At 34.9% G+C, this 21,597-nt stretch overlaps 1 protein-coding gene across 3 annotated transcripts in view; it reads left to right on the top strand.

Moving 5' to 3' along the window:
• Positions 1 to 20,530, top strand: part of BCKDHB (branched chain keto acid dehydrogenase E1 subunit beta) — a 154,379-nt gene extending 133,849 nt beyond the window's left edge. The window contains exons 10-11 of one of the 3 annotated variants that reach the window (XM_067294065.1): positions 15,120 to 15,272; positions 20,192 to 20,530. In XM_067294065.1, coding sequence (XP_067150166.1) covers positions 15,120 to 15,260 — 141 coding nt within the window. In that variant the 3' untranslated portion in view covers positions 15,261 to 15,272; positions 20,192 to 20,530. Of the gene's footprint in view, positions 1 to 15,119; positions 15,273 to 15,609; positions 16,576 to 17,411; positions 17,916 to 20,191 lie in introns of those variants that run through there. The other 2 variants (XM_067294066.1, XM_067294067.1) reach the window with 2 other exon arrangements.
• Positions 20,531 to 21,597: the final 1,067 nt, after the last annotated feature.

Genomic DNA, 21,597 nt, shown 5'->3' with positions numbered 1-21,597 from the left:
CCACCTTAAAGATGTTCAGATGCTTTGTAGTGTTAGCAGTCATTGTTATTTCAGATTTATTAGCTGTACATTGCCACAGTAATATTCTGCAATTTACTTAATTAAAACCACTCACTGACACTATCTGAAGTGACCCACCCAAAAGGAAAAATCACATAGTAAAGGAAAAAAGCCTGTCTTAATAGTTTTATTTTTGTTTTTAGAGAAGCTGACAAACTTAACATGAGATGTCACAGTACAGAGTGAGAAGAGTAGTTAAACATTGGTTGAGAGGGCTGAGAAATTCAGATACATATTTCATATTCCCATTTTGGGGGGGAAATAAAGCAGAAAGAAGGAAGCCTTGAAAACATCTGTTTCAAGACAGCAAGCGGTCATTTAGGAAAGTTGTATCAAATAAGGAAGAAATCCTTCAAAAGATGATTGGTTATTGGAAACCATTTTATGTACTAAGAAAACTGCAAAGCAGCAACTAAGTTTCAGCATGCTGTGTTCACCACACCATGGTAAACCTCAGCCATTGCTTTGTTTGGTCAGAGGGTCTTCTAGACTATAGTTGTTTAGTAACCACTAAATGTTAAGCTTTTCTTTCTCCATATACTTTGTGGTGACGACTAAAATAAGTACAAGTATCTTGAAGAGTTGTATACTGTTCAGAGAAAGCTGCTTAAACCTCTATTTCTGTAGAGTATTCAGAATAATATTGATTTTACCATGGATAGGAAACTATGCAGCCGACAAAACCTGTAATTTTTGGAACATCCCTGAATTCATAGGGGATACAAAGCCATGAACATAATGTGTTACATGTGAGCTTTTTTTCCTGTGTGTTTTTTTTTTTTTACTAACCACAAAAAAGACATTTGAGAGCATGTTTCTTGTCTTGAGCAAGACAAAGTACAATGTCAAATGCTAAAAACTGTATCTTCAATGGTATAAACTCATCACTGCAATGTCTGAAGGATTCTTATAATCATTAGCAAAATTGGTTGACTGTATTTCTACTAACTGGCATGCAAAATCTAGAATTAATGTAGTCATCAAATACAATGAGAAAAAAAAATAACTTTTGTACCTGCTGCTGCTGCTGCTTTTTTTTTTTTTAAACACTGCTTTTCCATCTTCATGGCTCTGAATTCCCTCCTAAAAGCATAAAATACTTGTTTTCTTCAGTTGTTGTAAGCTGGTATAAATTTTTGTCAAGCTGACATTTTTTTAAACTTCATATGTTGCATGAATATGCCAGGATTTGTACAGCACAGGTATGTTGTGCCAGACTAACCAGATAGATTAGATCTTGCTATTACAAAATCTTGAAAGTAGAACAACTGCAAGGTATATAATGAACTGCTCTTTTATGAGGAGGTTGCAGTAGACTGGGCTCTCAAACAAAGTCACCAAGTTGCAAGAGGGTATTAGCAGAGTTCCCTATGACTTGGTTTAGGTCTTAACACTTCCTTTAGTTTCATAGTTACAAAAAATAGAAATTAACAGAATTTGTCAATCTTAAAGTTGGCCTGTTGTTAATAGACTAGAAATTAGAATGTCATAATGAAGCTGGATGATGTTGAGGATTCAAGAGCAGAAATAGAATACAGTCTAAATGTATAAAGTACAAGGTCATATAGTGGTGGACTAATAACTTCTTTTATTTTTATTTTTTTGCATATAGCTATAGCTGGGCAAAAATGGAAGAGCTAGTGTATCAGTTGTCTTCTGCTCACTTATGTACCACCAACAAATGTAGCTGGAATAAAAAGGCAAGTGCAGTTCCAGCATACAACTGTAGGGAGCCGTACAGTAGAAATAGGGAAGTATTCATTTTGTTTTAGAAGGTATGGGTAGGATGTTATGTGCAATGTTGTGTATAAGTCTGGTCAACTAGTTTTAAGAAACAAGAATTGAAACCAGAATATGTCTGAGAGGAGCTGCTAGGGTAATCAAGGGATGCAGAGAGCCTATTTTATGATGATAGCTTAACAGTGCTTGCCTTGTTTCCCCTACCAAAAAGAAGACTAGAGAATGTAAGTCCTATTTATAAGTCTACTGGGGAAATGAGCAAAGGTAAGCACCAGAGAAGAAGCTGTTTTTAATTAAAGTAATACTGGGAACAAATGTATGAATGAATTTAGGCTTGAAATTAGAAAAAGGGTTTTAATTACAGGAAAAGTTCTAGATCACCTGTAAAGCAGAGGGACTGGGGATTAAAAAAAAAAGAGTAAGAAAAGAAAAAGAGTAACTACCTTTACTGTCAAACATGATTGATATATACTAGGAACTGGCTTTCTGTGATAGCAGAGACTGGACCTGAGATCTGAGATCGCCTCCAGTCCTGTGCTCCTGCACTTTCTCAGAAGTTCTGGAAAGAAAAACTGTTCAGCTGGACATAGCCTGGTGGTCTGATTTATTGAGAGGAGTTCGGACACATGGGCTGGTGGAAGCAGGAATTTCCCAGAATGGATAACCATTGTTTAAAAATGTGTTTTTGTTTTGTGGTTGCACAGCTGGAAGAGTACATCAATATCAATGTACCTAATCCCTGACTTCTGCCATTGGTAGTGACTTTATATGACAGGAATTCTGATCATAACAACAGTGGTTTTGGCCACTAGTGGAGGAAATGAACCTAAATAAAAGCTGAGACTTCCACAGAATTCTACTTTTTGGTTTCTCTCTTTATGCTTCCTATTATATATCATATATCACAATTTCTGTGATTATAAATGGTTAGAGTTTATGCTACTGTATAATTATACTACTTGGAGATTAGGTGAAACAAGAAGCCAATGAGTTTCTAAAAGTATTTTAAATATTGAAAAAAGGAATTAATAGAGATTTTCTTTAGTCTTAAAGAATCCTGCTTTAATGCAACCCATGGAATTTTTTTTTTCAAGGGAGGCAGATTATCATTGTTTATTGGCTAGCTACACAGGATCAGACCTTTTAAATAGTAAAATAATCCTCATTTGTACTGTACTTCTGTTTGATATTTGTGATATTAAAAATCATTAGCTGGTGATATCCACTCCTGTAGAATGCAGCATGTGTTGAAAGATTAATCTCAGCAAGAATGTTATTTACTGAATACATTGAGAAAGAACCTCCTGATTTACTTAAATGAGGGAAACATTTAACAGTGATATAGGGAAAAAAATAACAGCTTGCAGTCAATTGCAATTTCTTTTTCCAATATTACCATTAGCTTATTTTTACATTTCATTCCTTTAAATATATGGCAACTGTAGTTTAAATGACACTTTATATAACTGAGAGGAAAAAAAATGATGCCAGCTGCTTCATGTTAATTGAGGTAGCTGTGCAGATATTTCAGTTCTTCATCAGTTTCTTCATTAAAAAATTCTTTATGCAGTTGCAAGTGTTGTTGGTGGAAGAGGTAGATTAAGCTACATAAAAGATTTATGGTTTTGGCTGTAAAGTAGAAAGTTTTATTAGTGGAGTGAAAAATAGAATTCCATAATTGATTTAATGTAAAAATAAAGTTCAGGTCATTGTTTCATGTATGAAATTTAAACAGCCAGTTCCAAAACATGGACCAAGTTAAATACTTGGGCTAAATCCAATGAAAACTTCAGCGAGACTCTTAGAATATAAAGTTAACGTTTGCTAATATATGTCTCTATTGTTTAAACATAATTAATACTGTTGTATATGTTTTTGTTTTTAAGTGATGGTGCCGGATACCTCACAGTTCCCACACACTTGTTTTTATACATGTAGCTCATTAATGCTTCAAAATCAGGTTGGAAATTTTGAATTGTTAATTTGGGGATAAAATTAAACTAAAATATCGTAGTCTTTGAAATATGTTATTCATGATCTTCAATTTTAGAGCAGTTTGTAAGATAAGAGATATAATGATAACTTTTTTGATAGCTTTATTTAAACATTTTAAACTGAAAATATTTCATTTATAGTTCATTTCTTCTAAATATAACAGAGCTATATTAATTTTTTATGAGAGAAAAAATTAATAATGTATTTCTTTTTATCTTAGAGGTTTTCTTAATATAAATGGTAAATGGAACAAGGAGAGTAATACTAGTTTTTTGTGTTTTTTGTGTTTTTTGTGTTTTTTTTTTTACAGTGGAATTGTTATATAACCAGTTTGTGTAAGGAATAATTTAGGAATTGTAGTGAAAAGAGATTAAAACTATCAAGAATGTACCTCTCTTCAGGAAGGAAGAAAGGCTACTTGTAAGAAAGCTGTGCCTAATTTGATATAAAATTTTGAAGGTAGTCTGTACCCAGAATCTAAGTCTTTGGTACAGTTCATTCAGTGGCTCTGAGTATTTTTCTAGAGAATATTCTTTCCATAAAACCTCCTCGCATTTCTCTTTGTTCAGCTTAAGTTTGTTTCCATAGGAAAGTTGACTAGAAAGTATAAAGAGGTAATTTTTATTCTAACAGTTACTTTAGCCATTATGTAAGAGGATATTTAACATAAGCTCAGGCTTTGCACTACAATACTTCTACCTGAAGGTCTGAATCATCAAGCAGGTTCCTATAAATTTAGTATGTAAGAAAAGCAGCAGTTTGATTTAAGGAATATACTGTAAAATTACTTATACATCTGCTTGAAGTAACCTAATATTTTCTCCCTGCTGAGGATTCATTTTGCAAAGATTATATATTAAAAAATTATGTGGAAAAATTCTAGATAAGTTCTCACCTTTTTATAGGTGAAATGGATCATTTCCTTTGTACTTGGATCTCCCTGACTGATTGGCCAAACTCCAGTTTTGCAATAGTGGTACGTTCAACGACAGTCAGTGGGAATGACAGCAAGTTTTTCATTACTCTGTCACAAAAATGCAAACGCTTCGGTAAAAAATGGGAAATATGTTGTCTTAAATTTTTTAATAGCAGCAGTTGAAATTACATTTCCTTAGAATTTCATTAGTATGTGCTGAATGAAGTACTCTTATGAGGGTTTTACTGTGCAAGATATGTAGATTGACATGGCTGTCTTTGCAAGAATATCTGAAGTACCTAAACAGCTGTAAAAATAAAAATATCACTTACTGGCTATTAAAGCTCTTAAAAGAAAATCTTTCCAGTTATTCCTGGCATATTGAGCCTTAACAAGGAGATGTTTTTGCAAAACATTTAAATAAATGATGATAATGTATAAAATCTGATGATATTAATATTCCTAGTTTTGCGATTAAAAGGTGAAGGATGTAATTAAAAGGAGGATAATGCTCACTAAAAAGCTTAACAAATGCTTACTATATTGTTCATTCGTGAAGAAAAAAGACTTCTAATCTGCAAACCTTTTCACATATAAATAATTTTATGCAGGCATGTTAGTTCCAGTGATTTCACTTGGGTGGTTCATCTACGTTAATGCGTGTGTAACAATTAGTAGGATCACTAACTAAACAGATGAGTTAGTAATGCCAGATAACTAAATAAAGCAAGTATCTTCAGATACTCTTGGACCTTGGAAGTCATTATAGATATCTGTGGGGTTTAGGGCAAGCTTTCAGAAAACATGAGGATCCCTGTGCTGGTTATAAGAACGTGCACAGGAAGCTTGGAATTTACTATAGAACAGACATTTTGCAGTGAGCACACTATAAGGTTGTTTACTAATCTACAGAGTAAATAGTTTCTATTTGAAGAATTTTGTGGTATTTTGGATATAAAATGTATAGAATATGTAATTTGTAGGAATGACTTTAGATTGCTTCCATATTTCAAAATGGCACAGCAATACATGTCTAGAAAAAATAGTATTTCTAGCATTTGTAAAGAAAAAATGGGAAGTGGTCCTCAAGTGGATTACAATTAAGTGTCAAAAGACTCCCCTTACCAAAAAGCACTGTTTTGGTTCGTTTAAAACAATAGCATATTCTCTCAAACTGGAGGTCTTACTACATCCTCTTGAGTTTTTCTGTCTTGCTGCATCGATTTTGTGGAGAAGAATAGTGCCTGCTGCTGCATCTCATGCAACACAACGCAAATGATAAATTTACTGGAAGGAACTTAATTTCTGTCAGTGAGTCGTTTTGAATTGAATATAATTCAATTCTAGTCCTAGGCTCCCCCAAATTGGATTTAAATTGTGTAACGTTTTAATGGAAAGGCTCAGCCTTTTAACATAAAACCCACAGTAGGATGGGAGGGAATGAAAATTACTTTGTATTTGTTTGTGTCCTCGTGTGGGAAGGATAAGTTGTTTAACAAAAACAGAAGTTTGTTTTTTCTCTTTCTGTAAACGCTTTGGGAATGTGATGTGGCCTCTTTTTGTAGGGCTCTACTACCAAACAACTAAATTTCTGTGGTCATCAACCAAGGCTTTAATCCCAACAGCTTCAACTTAATGCTGTTGCCATGAACATTTGTTTGAGTGATTCTGTTCTAAATTTAACAAATAGATTTTTACAAATGGTATCTGTCTTGCATTGGGTTGTTAAAGACTGGTCACTTGTGAAGCTAGCCAAAATTTGACTGCAGTCTTCAAACCAGTGTATGAATGAGAACTTAGCTGCATCAGACAGTCTTTCTCGAAGACAACTTGTGTTGTCTCAAGTGATGCAACAAATGAAGCTCAAAAGAGGTATAAAATAAACAATAAAATATTTTTGAGTCCATATAGAAGTGTTCTGTGCAAAACAGGGTTGTGTTATGAAACTGAATAGTGATGAGACCCTGTATAAAATCTAAGGTAGATGAACCCTTGATGTCTCCTGTCATCCACAAAATACTGAGGTTAGAGAAGTTGGTTTGTTCTCCTTTTAGAAATTGCACAACCTTTTAATTCCTGGTGAATATTTCATAAGTAGTAATGTTATTTTGCTTGTAAGCAATTCATTTCAGTGCAAGTGGGATACAAAAGGTATGACTCCACCAAAATAATACATGTAGATTTTTAAAATTAAGTAAGTCCATCTCAGAGGGAGAAATCTATCCTGAATATCTGGTCAGATCCTCTTTCAGGATGTTTATAACTCCCAGAGGTGCAAGTGATGATGAAGACAACAGAAAGAACACAAAGAAATATGTATTACTTCATTTGATATACTTGTGTAATTATGCACATTCTTTTCTGTGAAATGGAAGTAATGAGCTTGACAGAGCAAATTGGTTATTTTGTAGTATAAAGAAATTGCAAGTGGTCTGGAAAAATGTGCAACATACACATTTTTCAGTGACATAAAGAAATTAAAACAGCCTTTTGATGTCATTAGCTAGTGATATGCCAGGAGCAAAACATGGACTTGCATATATGCAACAAAAATTAACCAAGTATCAAGAATTATAGAAAATAAACATATTGGATGCTCTAGATACTAATTTTCAGGAAAAGTTCATTTAATCTTTCAAACAAATTGTGGATTTTTACTTCCACATAACAGAAAAGAGCTTTTATTAAGAGTATTAGCTTGCAAGACCACTGCTGATGTGTAGCCACCCAAAGTTGCTATAGTGACCTAACATCATCTTATGGGAATGCAATTATGGCTATACCATCAAAAATTCTGTCCTGCCTGAAAAGAGCAATTTTGAAAAGATGGTACATTATTTATGACACAGGAATATTTGTATTCTTATGTTTTATATTGTCTGGGTTACCTCAACTTTTACTATTTTCAGTTTATGTTGCTCGCAATTGTAATGTTTCTTCATTCAAATTCCTTTGGCATTTTATTGGGAAAACTTTTAAACATATGGTATACATAGAAATATGTTTTCTAAAAATGCATGTGTGTCAGATATAAAAGAAATATGTATTATTTAGTAACGCCATAAATCCTTTGTATTTCTCTTTGAATGAAAACAGCAGTTAAAAAGCACATACAGTTTCATTTCTGGGAAAGATCTTTTTACAGGGAATTCATATATGAAGCTTTGCTTTTTTTTTTTTTTTTTCCTTTGAGGTGGGTGTGACAATGTAATGTTTCATAGAATGTTTTAAAACAAGTTGGATTAATCATTACAGAAAATATCTTTATAAGGAGTATCACTTTTAAAAAGGAATGTTGCATTATGTTGTGTATGTCTGGATTCTATAAGCGCTGTGGTCAGAAAATATATTCACTGCAAACAAATTCAATGCTTATGATTAAAAATAGCTGAACTAAATGCTTGTTTTAGCGTGATGGATGTAAGAGGGATGTGAATTGTTATGAAATAAGCTTGTTCATTTTATGGTATAATACTTTATCTTTTATACTGGACTTTGTGTTTAAATATTGTTTTATGTGAATCAGTTCTATAAAGATAATATTTTCAATGAAACCATTAATTGCTTTTTTTTGTGGTAACAAGCCAACAAATTATACAGAATAGATTCCCCTCTCAGACTGCTTCTTTATTTTTAATTGCTGATGTATTTCATAAATAAAAATATTATCAATTTTGCAATCATAAAATACATAATTTTAGCAGTGAACTATTAATACATATTTGACAAGATATTAATTATGTGAATTTTAAGAGCTGGTAACAAATAAAATGAAATGTTCAGGTTGTGCTAAGTTATAAAAGGGTTGTTTTAAGTGATCTCAAAAAGCAGGAAGCTTTTTGATAGTATTTAAACATTTTTTTAAAATATCACGTTAGATTCACTTTGAGGAAAAATCATATTGCCATTACAACATTCAGGAACAGATTTATACAAGTATTTTAAGTTGGCTATTGCTGAGCAGTTAAAAAAGAGCCCCCCTCTTAAAAAACAAAACAAGACAAAAAAACCTTGAAAATGTCTTATAAATGTATAGTACTTATGCAGCTCATAGAAGTGACCATTTATAAGTATGTAAGATATATATGCAAATCAAAGCAAATTTTGTTCTTGCAGCTATCAGAGAAAGTATTGTGCTACAACTGTGAGACCTGAAAACTGGAGATGCTTGGATTTTTTTCTTATTGAAAGGAAACTGTTCAAATTAGAGAATTTTTATAAACAGAAACCAGAGGGGAAAAATCCTGTAATCTCTATTTACTATCTGCTGACTCTTATTACATGAAATCCACCTTTTAAAAAATGGGGTTTTATCAACTAACCTATTTTGAAAGCTTCTTTTGAAAAATCTTTCTTCATCTAATTTCTTTACTATAGAAGAAGCTTTGACATGGGGGGAGGAGGGGGAAAGCTTTATTGAAAAAGTTTTAAATGAGCTCACCATGCTCACTATTAATCTACTTATTCTTGCATCAGTAATTCACCTTATTCTTGCATCAGTAGAAATTTTACACTTGAAAATTCATTTGGGGAAGTAATAGGTAAAATAAATGTAAAATTCATCTAAAAGTGATATGGGATAGTTTTTCTTAACTATTTGAAACCACATGGTAATTTATGACAGGAACATATATAGAATAAAAATATTAGAACACAAAGTGAATCTCTAATTCTGTTATGAGTTTCTCTCTGAAAAATTCTTTGGGGAAAAAAAAAGATGTATGTATCTTTTATTATTATTATATTATAGCCTAGAGATGAGATAGCAAAATTCAGAGTTCTAATTGTCAGAAACTTCGCAATTGAAGTAAACCTTTGCAGCTAGTCTCTCTGTTCCTGGGTGTGAACAGACCATCCAATTACTGCATCCAGATTTTGCAGTTGGACTCTGTAGAAAAATAAGTAGTCTTGCATGAAAAATGTTCCCACGGTTTGTCTTATGTAATGGACCTTAACCTTGTGTTTAGTCTCACTTTTATTATAATAATACCAGAAGAAATACTAAAACCTCCATCAAACTCTGCCTGTTCATACTGCTCTTCACAATTGACTTTTGTTTATCCTGCAGAAAGTAAATTCCTGTACTGAAAAAATAATTATATAATCCGTGTTCTCATACAGTAACTCTGTAGTCATGTGATATGCTTATAGCTCTTCATCTCGTTTTAATATCTGTAGTGTTACAAAATAAGAATAGTGTTGGAGAGACCACCAGTTCCTGAAATGCTGCAGAAATAACAGAGTTTTAAGGGAAAGTTTAATCAGCTTAGGGGGTATTCTACAGAGTAGGAGAATTTTAAAATAAAAAACAATTCCTTTTTTGCTAATTCTAATCATATCAGTAAGAGGAGAAGTGAAATAGATCCAAAACATAAGGAAGTAAAGAGAGAAAGACCTAAGTAGGATAGTTAAGGAGACCACTATCAGTTCAGAGTTGTCTGTCTTGCTTTTTTTTTTTACTGCAGCAACACATTAAATAGTGGTTCACTGTTACCTATTGAGTTGTTTGCATATGGAGGGTTTTTTTGCTCTAAACACAGAATGATATAGATTCCCTTCAGAGGAAGGAAGCTCTGGAGCAATAAACTCTTAACTATTTGCTTATTGGCCAGATGCCTGAAATCACTTTCCCTAAACTGTGTATCAGATCGCTTTAATTTTCTATAAGTTGCAGAAGGATGGGCAATATTTTCTTTCAATAATGTCCAATAATGTGTTATTTGTTTTGTTATTTTATCTTTTGTTGTACCATTGCATATCCTTATAAATACCTGTAATTCTCATTGTTTCATGTATTTTAATGTTTTTAGTCAGACCATGATTTAGCAATGCACTGAAAGTCAGTACTGAGTACCTGAATCTCATTATTTGATTGCTTGTGTGGTAAGAGTAAAGTATACACATAAGTACCTTATTGAAAGATAATTTAAAGGTAAAAAAAACTTGGATAAAATTTTCCACATCAGCATACTAGAATAGTGTCATTTATGGAAATATTGGGAGTCTATGCAACACCAGAGGACGTATTTGAAATATGATCATGCAACATGTAGCAAGTCCTTGTTTTTCACATCCCTTCTAAAAATGAAGGCACGAGATTGTTTTGAAGTGTTGTGTGTGTGACGGACACATTCGACTGATTGCTGTGAGTTTCAAGAATATATTTTAAGTGGAATCTATGCTTCTAAGTTGTTTTGAAAATTCTTCCTAAATGGGTATTAAGCAACACATGTAGAATGTGACCAATTAAAATGCCTTTATAGTATATAAGGATGTATTTCCTAGGAGTCTTTGAATGAAATTCAGGCAAGCGAGGGTAATTGGCAAGGTTCATATTGAGTTAACTGGGGCCAGAATTTGACCCTTGCAGTTAGGAAGTGGGAAGAAGAATGCTTTTGTTTTGTGTGGATTTTTTTTTTAATTAAAGCAATTTTCATATATTACATTCTTAAATATACATATTCCTTTCTGAGCATTTTTCCCTAACAAAAAATATTTTTTGACTCCAGTTAAATTTTGAAAGTTAGTAGCTATTCTGCTAAATAAGTATGACATAAATATTTCATACAAATTTTCAGAAATGATTTTAAAATGTTTTATCTTGAATGAGAAACCCAATACCTACTTTACTTCCAAAAGTATAAAAATTTTACTTTTTTTTTTACTTTTTTTTTTTTTACTTTTTTCTAAGTTTTTCCCTTGAAAGATGTCAGTTTTTTAAAATAAGTTCCCTGAAATACGCAGGGACTTACTGAAGGCTTTAGTATGGCTTTGGGCCAAAATCAGCTGTTGTATACCCAGGTAGTATGGAGTAAATGCACATAATTTTAAATGTTTATCTTCTACTACCCCTTTAATACTGCAGTAGACTTGCTCTGGTAAGCCTGTACAATGGATGGCTGTTATTAGTCTTTAAAAAGTTAGACATTGGTTATTTATTGCTTTCAGTCCTGTTTCTCTATAATGTGCCTGTGCAAGTGCAAAAAATCTGGCACAACAATATGTACAGCAGATGCAGCAGTATCATATTCATCATTAGGTGAACTGTTGTTTCTCATACAATCTTTCTTTTATAGCATATAGCAGCTGTGAACAAGAATCTGTGTAAGATAGGCTAATTTGGTGGGTAGGTCACTTGAGCTAGGTGCCCTTCAAGCTCAAGAGGGGAGATGAGTTTGAAATATGGCCACAGACTATATAAAAAATGTTTATATTGGCTTATAATGCTTGCTAACACTATGATTTTTCTGAGCTGTAATTTCATGTAATTAAGAATATCATCTCATTTGCTCAGACTACAGTTGTTAAGTTAATGCCATCAGGCAATCAGTTTCATATGCTGCATCTCTGTGAAAAAGTTTGTTTTGATTTGGATTTAAAGCATACAACTGAATATATTCTTCCAGAAACTTCAGAGATGAAATCAAAAACTCTTGAATTGATAAGCCTTATTAGTTTTATTTTAAACAGAACTGGCTCCAAACCTAATTATACATAAAACTAAACAAAGGCCTCAATCCTACAAAAGACTTGTATGCATGCCTGAATTTATCCAAAGCACAGCTGGTAACAAAGTAATATCTTTTTCCAAATATATCAGCTGGTTTGATTTAAAAAAAAAAAAAAAAAAAAAAAAAAAAGGCACTGGTCTCTCCCTAAGTTATCTTAGGACAATTCCTTAAGTTTGTTCTCATGCACAAAATGTGTGGACTTGTGTGTGTGGAGGGTTTGGTTTTTTTTTGTTTGTTTTGGGACTTTTTTGAATACTAAATGTTTAGCATGTGGCAGGAGTAAACCCAGCTACCCTACTGTGAAGTCATAAGAATATTGATGAAAAAAATAAACTAATACAAAGTGAAATCCCATTTGTGACACAATATTACAGTCAGAGCCACTTGGGTATGAAGCTGTGTTGACTTCAGTCAGATAATGTGTAAGTAGAGAGTTTCCCTCATGGATTTCACTGGGGTTTGGGTCTTTTTTCTTTCTCTGGAAGAAACTCATACAGTGAAATTATTTAGTTAAAAATGTGGATGCACACACACACACACTTACCTCCAGAAAAAAGTAATAAAAGAATCGTGCATATACACATACACACAGATAGTAGTTCAGAGATAGGCAATAATTCCTCTTCCTTTCTTGGTTTTTCATTTTTGGTTGGTATGTGACAATACAGTACTCCCTGCTCATCTCAGCTTTCTGACTTCCTTACTGAGGTAAGGAAATCCACATAACTCTTGAAGCTGTAAATGTTGCTAAGCGTTAGGTATGTGCTCAAATTGAAAGGTTTGAAAATGCAGTTTGGAAATTGCTGAGTTTTAAAACCACAGAAGGGGTGCTTGTAACAGCTGTTTGGGATTCTCTATGAGAAAATGTATTAACAGAATACACGCTTCCAACTATTTTGTGTGACTTGGCTTTACCATCTGAAATTTATACTTACAGCCCAGCAAAAATTACCTGCAGACCCATTCAGTGGAGCATAGTAGTCCATCTGCCAGTAGTGGCTAACTTTTTTTGGACTATCTGCTGGTTAGCCTACTGAAGGGGCAGTGCTACTTTCTGCACAGATGCCCAGCATATGGGGAACATTGCAGTGAATATTTTCAGTGGAACTGTAATGAGTGTCCTTGACAGACTTCATTTGGGATGGGCTGTCCTCTTAGAGCCTGTTATGACTCGAAATAAAGGTGTCTCCTCGTTGATGATCCTATGACAGTTACTCCAAAAGAGCAGTGTAGAATTGGAGCAGTGTAGAATTGGTTTAGACAGGCCAAAATTGGATGGTCCCAAAGCAATAGTCTTATTTGGCAGGCACAACATGGGAAGCGAGGACGGATTAGAAACAAAAATATCCTCCTTGCCAGCAGATTGGGATTGGACACCACAACCTTGCTGAATGGAAAACATGTATATCTCATGGACAGGTAAAGGATTTAATACACTATTTCCCAGCATTTTGTAGTAATGTGAATCTTTCACTTTACAAGAAAAAGCAATAGTGTGCTGGAAAATGGATCTCAAAAGTACCTTTACACTGTTTGCATTTATGTTTACTTCAGAGCTGTTCAGACTCTGAAGTTTCTAGGTGGATTATTTTACTATTAAATGTAACAACACTGTATGCAACCAGAAAACTTCCTGAATTTTTTACTTTCATTTACCTTGAAGGAGAATGTCACTTAACACTGTACAGAAGAGGTAGCTGGAGAAAAAGCTTATAGTCACGGTGTGTTATGAGTACCTTCTATGCTGCCATATATCATGATGTATAGATAGCATAGAAAATTAGAGCTAGGCTGCCATGGATTGCAAGGCAGCTTGCATTCAAACGAGTTCATCAGTCTGAGAAAATACTTAGCGCTTTGCTGCAGAAAAACACAGCTGTCTGACTGTTTTCTTTATGGGCCTGGTGGAAAAGGACTGTGGCCAATAATACTTCACCTTTGATTTTTCTGAGCCAGGGAGAGGGGAAGTTGGCCAGGATGTCTTAGTTGTTGCAGTCCATGAAAGACAGGCCAGGAGGAGAGGCATATTTTGTCCCTTCATTTGTCTGGTCTGGAAAGCGAATATATATGCCAAAGATACGGGGAAAAAATAAGATGATAATTAGCATTGACATCAGTTTGATCTGGCAAAGTTATTACTGTGTCCATTTGTTGCTGGCTGTCAAGGTCTCTGCTCTCACTCTGCTGCTGGGGAGAGTAAGAAGATTCAAACCCCGTTACTTGTTTGGTTATTAAAGCTGATAACACTTGATGCATGTTCCCACGGGTCACTCTCAGGTTAGTGTGGTGTGTTTGTAATGTTTTGTGCCCTACTAGGTTGAGTAATGCAGCTCTCGCGGTTGTTGCCGAATCTGAGCTCTCAACAGAACAAAGATTGTGTTTATATTTGTAGAACATGGATTTGACTCAAAAGTGTTGAAGGTATGCAAATCCATATAAGTTCAAGTTCATAGCTTTCCACTCTAAAGATTGAAATACATTTGAATGTGATGTTCATATATGCAACAAATAATATACACTTTTAAATTATGTAATTTTCCTATTTGTTTAAAGGTGGCACAGGAAAGAAACTCTTACCCCTTTGTTCCTAAAATATTTGTTTCTTGGCAGCACTTGTTTGGATGTATAGCGGATGTACTAAAAATAACCTGCATACAACCGAATGCAGCACATATGTCGAGAATCAAAATAACATTAATACAAGTTGTTCTTTTAATATGTACCTTTGAGCAAAAGGAAGCACTATTCTGGTCTGGACTACTTATGCTGTTATATAAATAGAAGGTTTCAGTTGCCAGGACCTTCAGTCTGGCAAAGTTCATTAGAACTCAATTCGTGATGCAAGACTTCTGAAAATAATGGCCTCACTAACATTTATCCTATATTTCTTTTAATAGGAGGAGTGCTTTTTGAATTTAGAGGCTCCTATTTCAAGAGTATGTGGCTATGACACTCCTTTCCCTCACATCTTTGAGCCTTTCTACATCCCAGACAAATGGAAATGCTATGATGCGCTTCGAAAAATGATTAATTACTGAGAAGTAATACAGGTGAGAAATAATGTCTTATACTGAGAGTTTGCCTGTGAGCTTTCTGACAGAGTGATTGGAAGGTTTGGGGGTAAAGTACTATTTCTCTCTCTCTCTCTCTCTCTTTTTTTTTTAATATATCAGAAATTGACCCTTACGGCTTCAGGCCTTCAGTCTTAAAGCTGTTGGACTGTTTTTAAACAGTGCTGTTGAAATCAATGTTTAAAGCAAATTACCTTGCTTAATCAATCAGAAAATTGAACATCTTGTATCCTGAGAAATAAGATCAGGTGAAACTAATAGTTAATTGACAGGATGTATTTTCACTTATATTAAAAGACTTACAATTATTTCACAGGTAAAGCATGTTGTTAAATTTTGGAATTTCTTACTCTTCATGGTGGCCTGTAATCATGTGAGGTACCAGTAAGTCCCAGCTTGTACTGAATTACACTGCATTACAGACATATGTAGTACATTGAAAATGTGTGAACTGTCTGTAGTGTCTTACAGTTCTGTTCAAATACAGATTTAAGACTTGTATTTAACACTCTAAAAAGATGTTTCTGTATATTTTTCACATAATTTGGACACACTTGAAGATTTCTGTTTGCAGAACCCTTCAAGCACCTAGACTGTGAAGTAATATATATTTCTTCGCAGAGTCTGAAACACATTTTGTCTTTGATTTTGTTGTAATATAATACTAAGTGTCTTCCTGCACACACACAAGTACCATTAGACTCTGTGTTGGCCAACCAGGACTTAAGAAAGATTGTGCATTATTATTATAGAACTTTTTGTGTTTGCTGACCAAAGTTTAATAGTTAGGAAAAGTATGAACACACTGTATGCTGTAGTTCCTTTAATTAGGTGAATTAGGTAGTATAGTTTTTGAGATCGGCTCTTGATGGGTCCTGTGCTTCTAAGCTAAAAAGAAAACTGGCCCGTTTCCCTTTGGAATGGGGGGATCCTGTAACATGTAACTAGGCAGATCTTTGCTGTTGACACTGACCATAGGACTGTGCCCTATATTAGGGGCGCCCTCTTGTGTCCGTTTTACCTGTGTGTTAAGCTATAAATTACATTTTTGGCAAGGGATAGGAGGTGGTGAATACCTCAAAGTTAGTCCTATTTATATACATATTTACTTTCAGGACCACCTTTTGCATTTCCCTAACTTAATTTCCCCTGGTACCATAAGGCTGAGTTACCATATGTGAAGTGGGGCCAATGAAGCAGTGTCTCCAGAAAGTAAATTGCCCATTATTGACATACCACAGCTGAAGAATGTTGTAGCCTGTTTTATAGAATATGTGGTAAATGCTGTCTTTTTCAGTCCTTGCCTTTTATCTGAATTGTACTAAACTTATTAAAGACTTATTTTCTTTTGAATCTGGTACCTCTGTCAGTGCAGCTGTCCTTAAGAGAACTGGATGTTATTGGCCTATTGGGATAGGTATCCTATCCCTATAATCTGTTCCTTTCTTGGAGATTAAACATTCTTACCTGTATACAAATAGAGGGAGAAAAACTGAGGAGATCTGGTGGTTCAGAGACTTAGTTTAACCCCCATTCCTGCATACAATGGTAAAGTGAGGGAGGTATGAGGAGAAAGAAATGGATTCTAGGATTGCAGTGAACTTGTATACAACCCAGTTTCTAAACTGGAAACCTGCACTAAACCTTTCTGTGAAGGTAATATGGACTGAGTCATATGGAGAAGTCATCTTCATTCATATTTAAATTTCTCCTGTGGGCTGCATCATGCACAAATATCACAGGAGGTTATGAACAACTAATAAAATCCATTTAGCATACCTAGGGGCTAGCTTATTGACTGTTTTTTTTTGTATTCATCATAACATTAATCGATGAGGTTATTTGTTAGTCCAGAACGCTAAGGTTAATGTATTCCAAACTGCCTCATGTATAGGGAGACCCAAGGATATATTTTCTCAGAAATAGTGTTACAGTTTATGTGGAATTGAGCAGAACCATAGTCTTGTGGATGTTAGGAAAGTGGGGCTTCTTCTTGTCCTACTGCTGGAGAGAAGAAGAGGAGCTAGCCGGTCCCAGTGATGGAGAGGCATGTAGAGTTCGCTTTCAAGCTACAGAAATGGCCAAGTTGGCTAAGTCATTGCTTTGCTTATGTTTCAGGTCATTTCTGTTAGACTACACCCTGGTGGTGTGCCTGGCTGTTTTCTTCTTTTCCCCTCATAACCAGAATTTGTTACTAGAATTTGTTTCATCCATTACTTTCAAGCAGTTTGTTAAAAATATAATAATAAAATTGTCAAACCTATCTACTCTATATATCAGAATATCCTTTCTAACATGACTTGAGATCTCTTTGAGTCAGAAGCTATCTGCAACTTCATTTCAGGAAGTCTGCAGTGATACGATTCCCTTCACTCATTACCAAATAACACCAAATTGTATATTTCATGGTCTACGACTGTGTTTGAAAGTCATCTTCAGACTTGCTATTATTCAGACCTGGAAACAGGTTCTGAATAACAGCATGGAGATGTTAACTCCAAAGTTATTTTTACTGATAACATTATGCTTTTAAGTTACTAGTATGTCTAGAAAATCATTTCTTAATTAACAAAGATTAATTCTGTATCTTCTTCATAAAGAAATAAAAAAGACCAACCATATCTGAAATCTGCTTGCTTTGTGTACAAATGTGCCTCCTATCCAAAAAGGTTCCTCTCATGCACTTGAAATCACTTACTGCACTATGTCTGAGGCTAATGCAGAGCCTCAAGCTGGATGCTACAGTCAGTCATTTTTATTGTCTTACTGTGTATTTGGGTTTATTCAAACCTGTGTTGAAAGTGTCTCACGCATACATAGTTGCTTATCTGGAGATTGACAGTACAGATGATAGTTTTCCTGCTCAAAGATCAAGTTCAATAATGCATGCTGTATACCTCATCAGTTAGAGAGACAAGAGCAAAATCTGTATCTTTTAGTGGCTTCTTAGTGATTAACATTTGTAGCTATATTAGCTATAAGGAAAATAGCTTCCAGGTAGGCAGCTGTATTCCAGATAACTCTTTGTAGTAGGAAAAAAGATAAAGAAAAAAGAAGCAATGAGATTAAGATGGTTACACAGTTCCTGGATAGCTGGTATGGTGTCTGGCTGTTCATTAAAGAAAAGAAAAAAGATAAAAGAGAAGAAAAAAGCCAATGCATTTTATAAAATATACTCTAGTGATACACAGATATATTTATGAGTGGCTGTAGTATAGAACTGACAAATAGCCAGGTGGTTTCCTGTTACCTTTTGCAGCCTTTTCTACCATGTTTTATATCCTGATTTCTTGTCAAATTCTGAATTTTAAAGCTGTCCTTACCAGATGACAGTTAACCTGTGTGAGAGAGTATATGTGTGTATGTGTATATACAGAGACCATTACTATTACAAATTTAGTCTGTAAAAATACTGAGTTATCACACTGAGTAACTTCATTAGGGAACACTTTCCACTTACAATTATAACTATCAAAATTGAAATCATTTAGTCTCAAATTTCCTTTCTTCTTCTTGCATTAATTTTATTTATTTATTTATTAGAAAGTTTAAGCATACTACAAGGTTAGGAAGAGCTGGCATTTTAATTAATACTATGGGATGAGGGGGGGTGATTTTTTTTTTTTTCCTTTCCAAGCCTGTATTTGAAGCATTTTTAACATCCAGTATAGTTTGCACAGAACCAGTGCTCCAGTTCAGAGACACTTGCAAATAACAGGAATGCCTTCCCTTCTCAAGCAATATGTTGTGCTGGGAAACAGGAAGGGAGCCATTAGATACTTAGGTTAGTAACTGTCTGTTCTCTTTAGTCCTTGTTAGACAGAGCCTCATAAATTTTAATTGAGAAAGAGGAAAAATATAATTCCTCTCCCAATTTAATAAGTAAAATATGAGAGAGACTATGCAATATCATTTCTTGTTAACCTGACACTAACAACTAGTTTTTTCAACTTAGGATCACAAATGTCTCAGGCTAGGATGACTTGCTGTTCATAATGGGTTGTCTGTAACCCACTAGAATAAACAACTTCCAGAGGCCTGAATCGAATGCAAGATTCCTGGTTCTTGACTCTTTTTTTCCTGCTGAATAGCAAAAAAATTAGGAAAATGACCAGTGAATTATGTCTCATTCACAGCCAGTGGGTAGTCCAAATATAAGATAACAGTCTGCTAATGCTATGAGTTAGTCTGTTAGGATAATTGTTGCAAATCTCTGTTGATCTCGGTCTTGCATTCAAAGCTTGCTGAGAGTCAATGCAAGATCATTAATAATGAAATTGTCTTTAAAAACAGAAAAACATTTGGGAAAAGTCTTGATTGCAGTTGCTTGTTTTACAAGGCGCCTCTTCTCTGAAGTGGTAGATTGATAGTATATCTAGTAAAGTTTTGAAGAAAAAAAAAGACACTCTTTTCTTAAGATACCAGATACCAGAGTGGGATGGAAGACACTTCATTGTAAAGTTTATGTGTAAATGGCCATAATTAGTGTTGTCCAGACACTAGACATCAGTTACAGCATTTCTAATTTCTAAGCGTCTGCCTTGGCAGCTTTAGCATTTTAATATAGTTTTTTGTACATAAGTAAGTACATTGTTAAATTACAGTTTAGACATCCTCGAAGGTAAATGGGCAAGGGTAGTATTTATATCAAATCTGCATAAGTAGCCAAACTGGAAGAAAACGTCAAGTCAATTATGCTTAAGAACTTAACTTTCACCACTGGTTAGAAATGGGTTTAATCCAAATTTATACCTGAAAAAGGAAAATTATCTTTTGTATATTACAGATTACATTATAAATTAAAAAAATGAGATTGCCCATGCTGAGCGGTATGTGTTTAAATTGTGGATATTACTTTCAGCCTTAAAATCTGTAATTTATTTTGTCATCTTCTGCAGAGATGAGAAGAACAACAGGGAAATACAGAAGCCGCCTTCCAAATTCTTGACTTTTACTCAGAATTTTTGGTTTTGGAATTCGTATAGCACAGACTGTTTTCTCTGAAGTCAACTATTCTTAATATTCATCTTAGCTATTCTTCAAAAAGTTCAAATCCCTGCTAATTATGAAATCAGTGAAGGACAGGTGATTCCTATAATAGTTTCAGATGTATTTAAAGATATTCCAGGTGCAGTATGAGCATTACACATTTTGCAGTGCTTCACTAGGTACACCTGTAAATTTAACTGTGTAAATATTAGAAACAGGATTTTATTCAATAAAACAAATTATGCGCATGTTGTCTCTTGTTTTTGTTGTTGCTTCAGGAAAACCCAAAGAAGTCCTTTGAATGTGACTATATTTTCAACAAAATAAAGCAAGGCCAACTCGCGTGTCTGGCCAAATTTAGTTTCTGACTGAGATCTTTAACCAGTGTCATTAATTGTCTGTCTTTATCAGTTGAGTGGCTTCATGTGAAATAGACTCAAAATATTGATTTCACCCTCTGCAAGGAAAATGAGAACTCCATGTTTCTTGAAGAGATGACTGCATTAAAAGATGCTACAGATGATAGGCTCCATTGCTATGTTTACTGCAATATTTTAGTTTCACAGGATCACAGAATTGCTGAGGTTGGAAGGGACCTCTGGAGATCATCTAGTACAACCCCCCCGCTCAAGCAGGATCACCTAGAGCACATTGCACAGGATCACGTCCAGGCAGGTTTTGAATATCTCCAGAGAAGGAGACTCCACAACCTCTCTGGGCAACCTGTTCCAGTGCTCTGTCACCCTCACAGTGAAAAAGTTTTTCCTCATGTTCAGATGGAACTGTCTGTGTTTCAGTTTGTGCCCGTTGCCTCGCTTCCTGTTGCTGGGCACCACTGAAAAGAGTCTGGTCCCATCCTCTTGACACCCTCCCTTCAGATACTTGTACACGTTAATGAGATCTCCTCTCAGCCTTCTCTTCTCCAGGCTAAACAGGCCCAGCTCTCTCAGCCTTTCCTCATAAGAGAGATGCTCCAGTCCCCTCATCATCTTCGTAGCCCTTCACTGGACTTGCTCCAGTAGTGCCACATCCCTCTTGTACTGGGCAGCCCAGAACTGGATGCAGTACTCCAGATGTGGCCTCAGCAGGGCTGAGTAGAGGGGGAGGATCACCTCCCTCGACCTGCTGGCAACACTCTTCCTGATGCACCCCAGGAGACCATTGGCCTTCTTGGCCACAAGGGCACATTGCTGCCTCATGCTTAACTTGGTGTCCACCAGCACTCCCAGGTCCTTCTCCGCAGAGCTGCTTTTCAGCAGGTCAACCCCCAACCTGTACTGGTGCCTGGGGTTATTCCTCCCCAGGTGCAGGACCC

The sequence above is a fragment of the Apteryx mantelli genome, chromosome 3 (assembly GCF_036417845.1).
Source record: "Apteryx mantelli isolate bAptMan1 chromosome 3, bAptMan1.hap1, whole genome shotgun sequence".
NCBI classification, from domain to species: Eukaryota; Metazoa; Chordata; class Aves; order Apterygiformes; family Apterygidae; genus Apteryx; species Apteryx mantelli.
The sequence above is the reverse complement of the archived record's forward strand: the minus strand, read 5'-3'. Positions and strand labels throughout refer to the sequence as shown.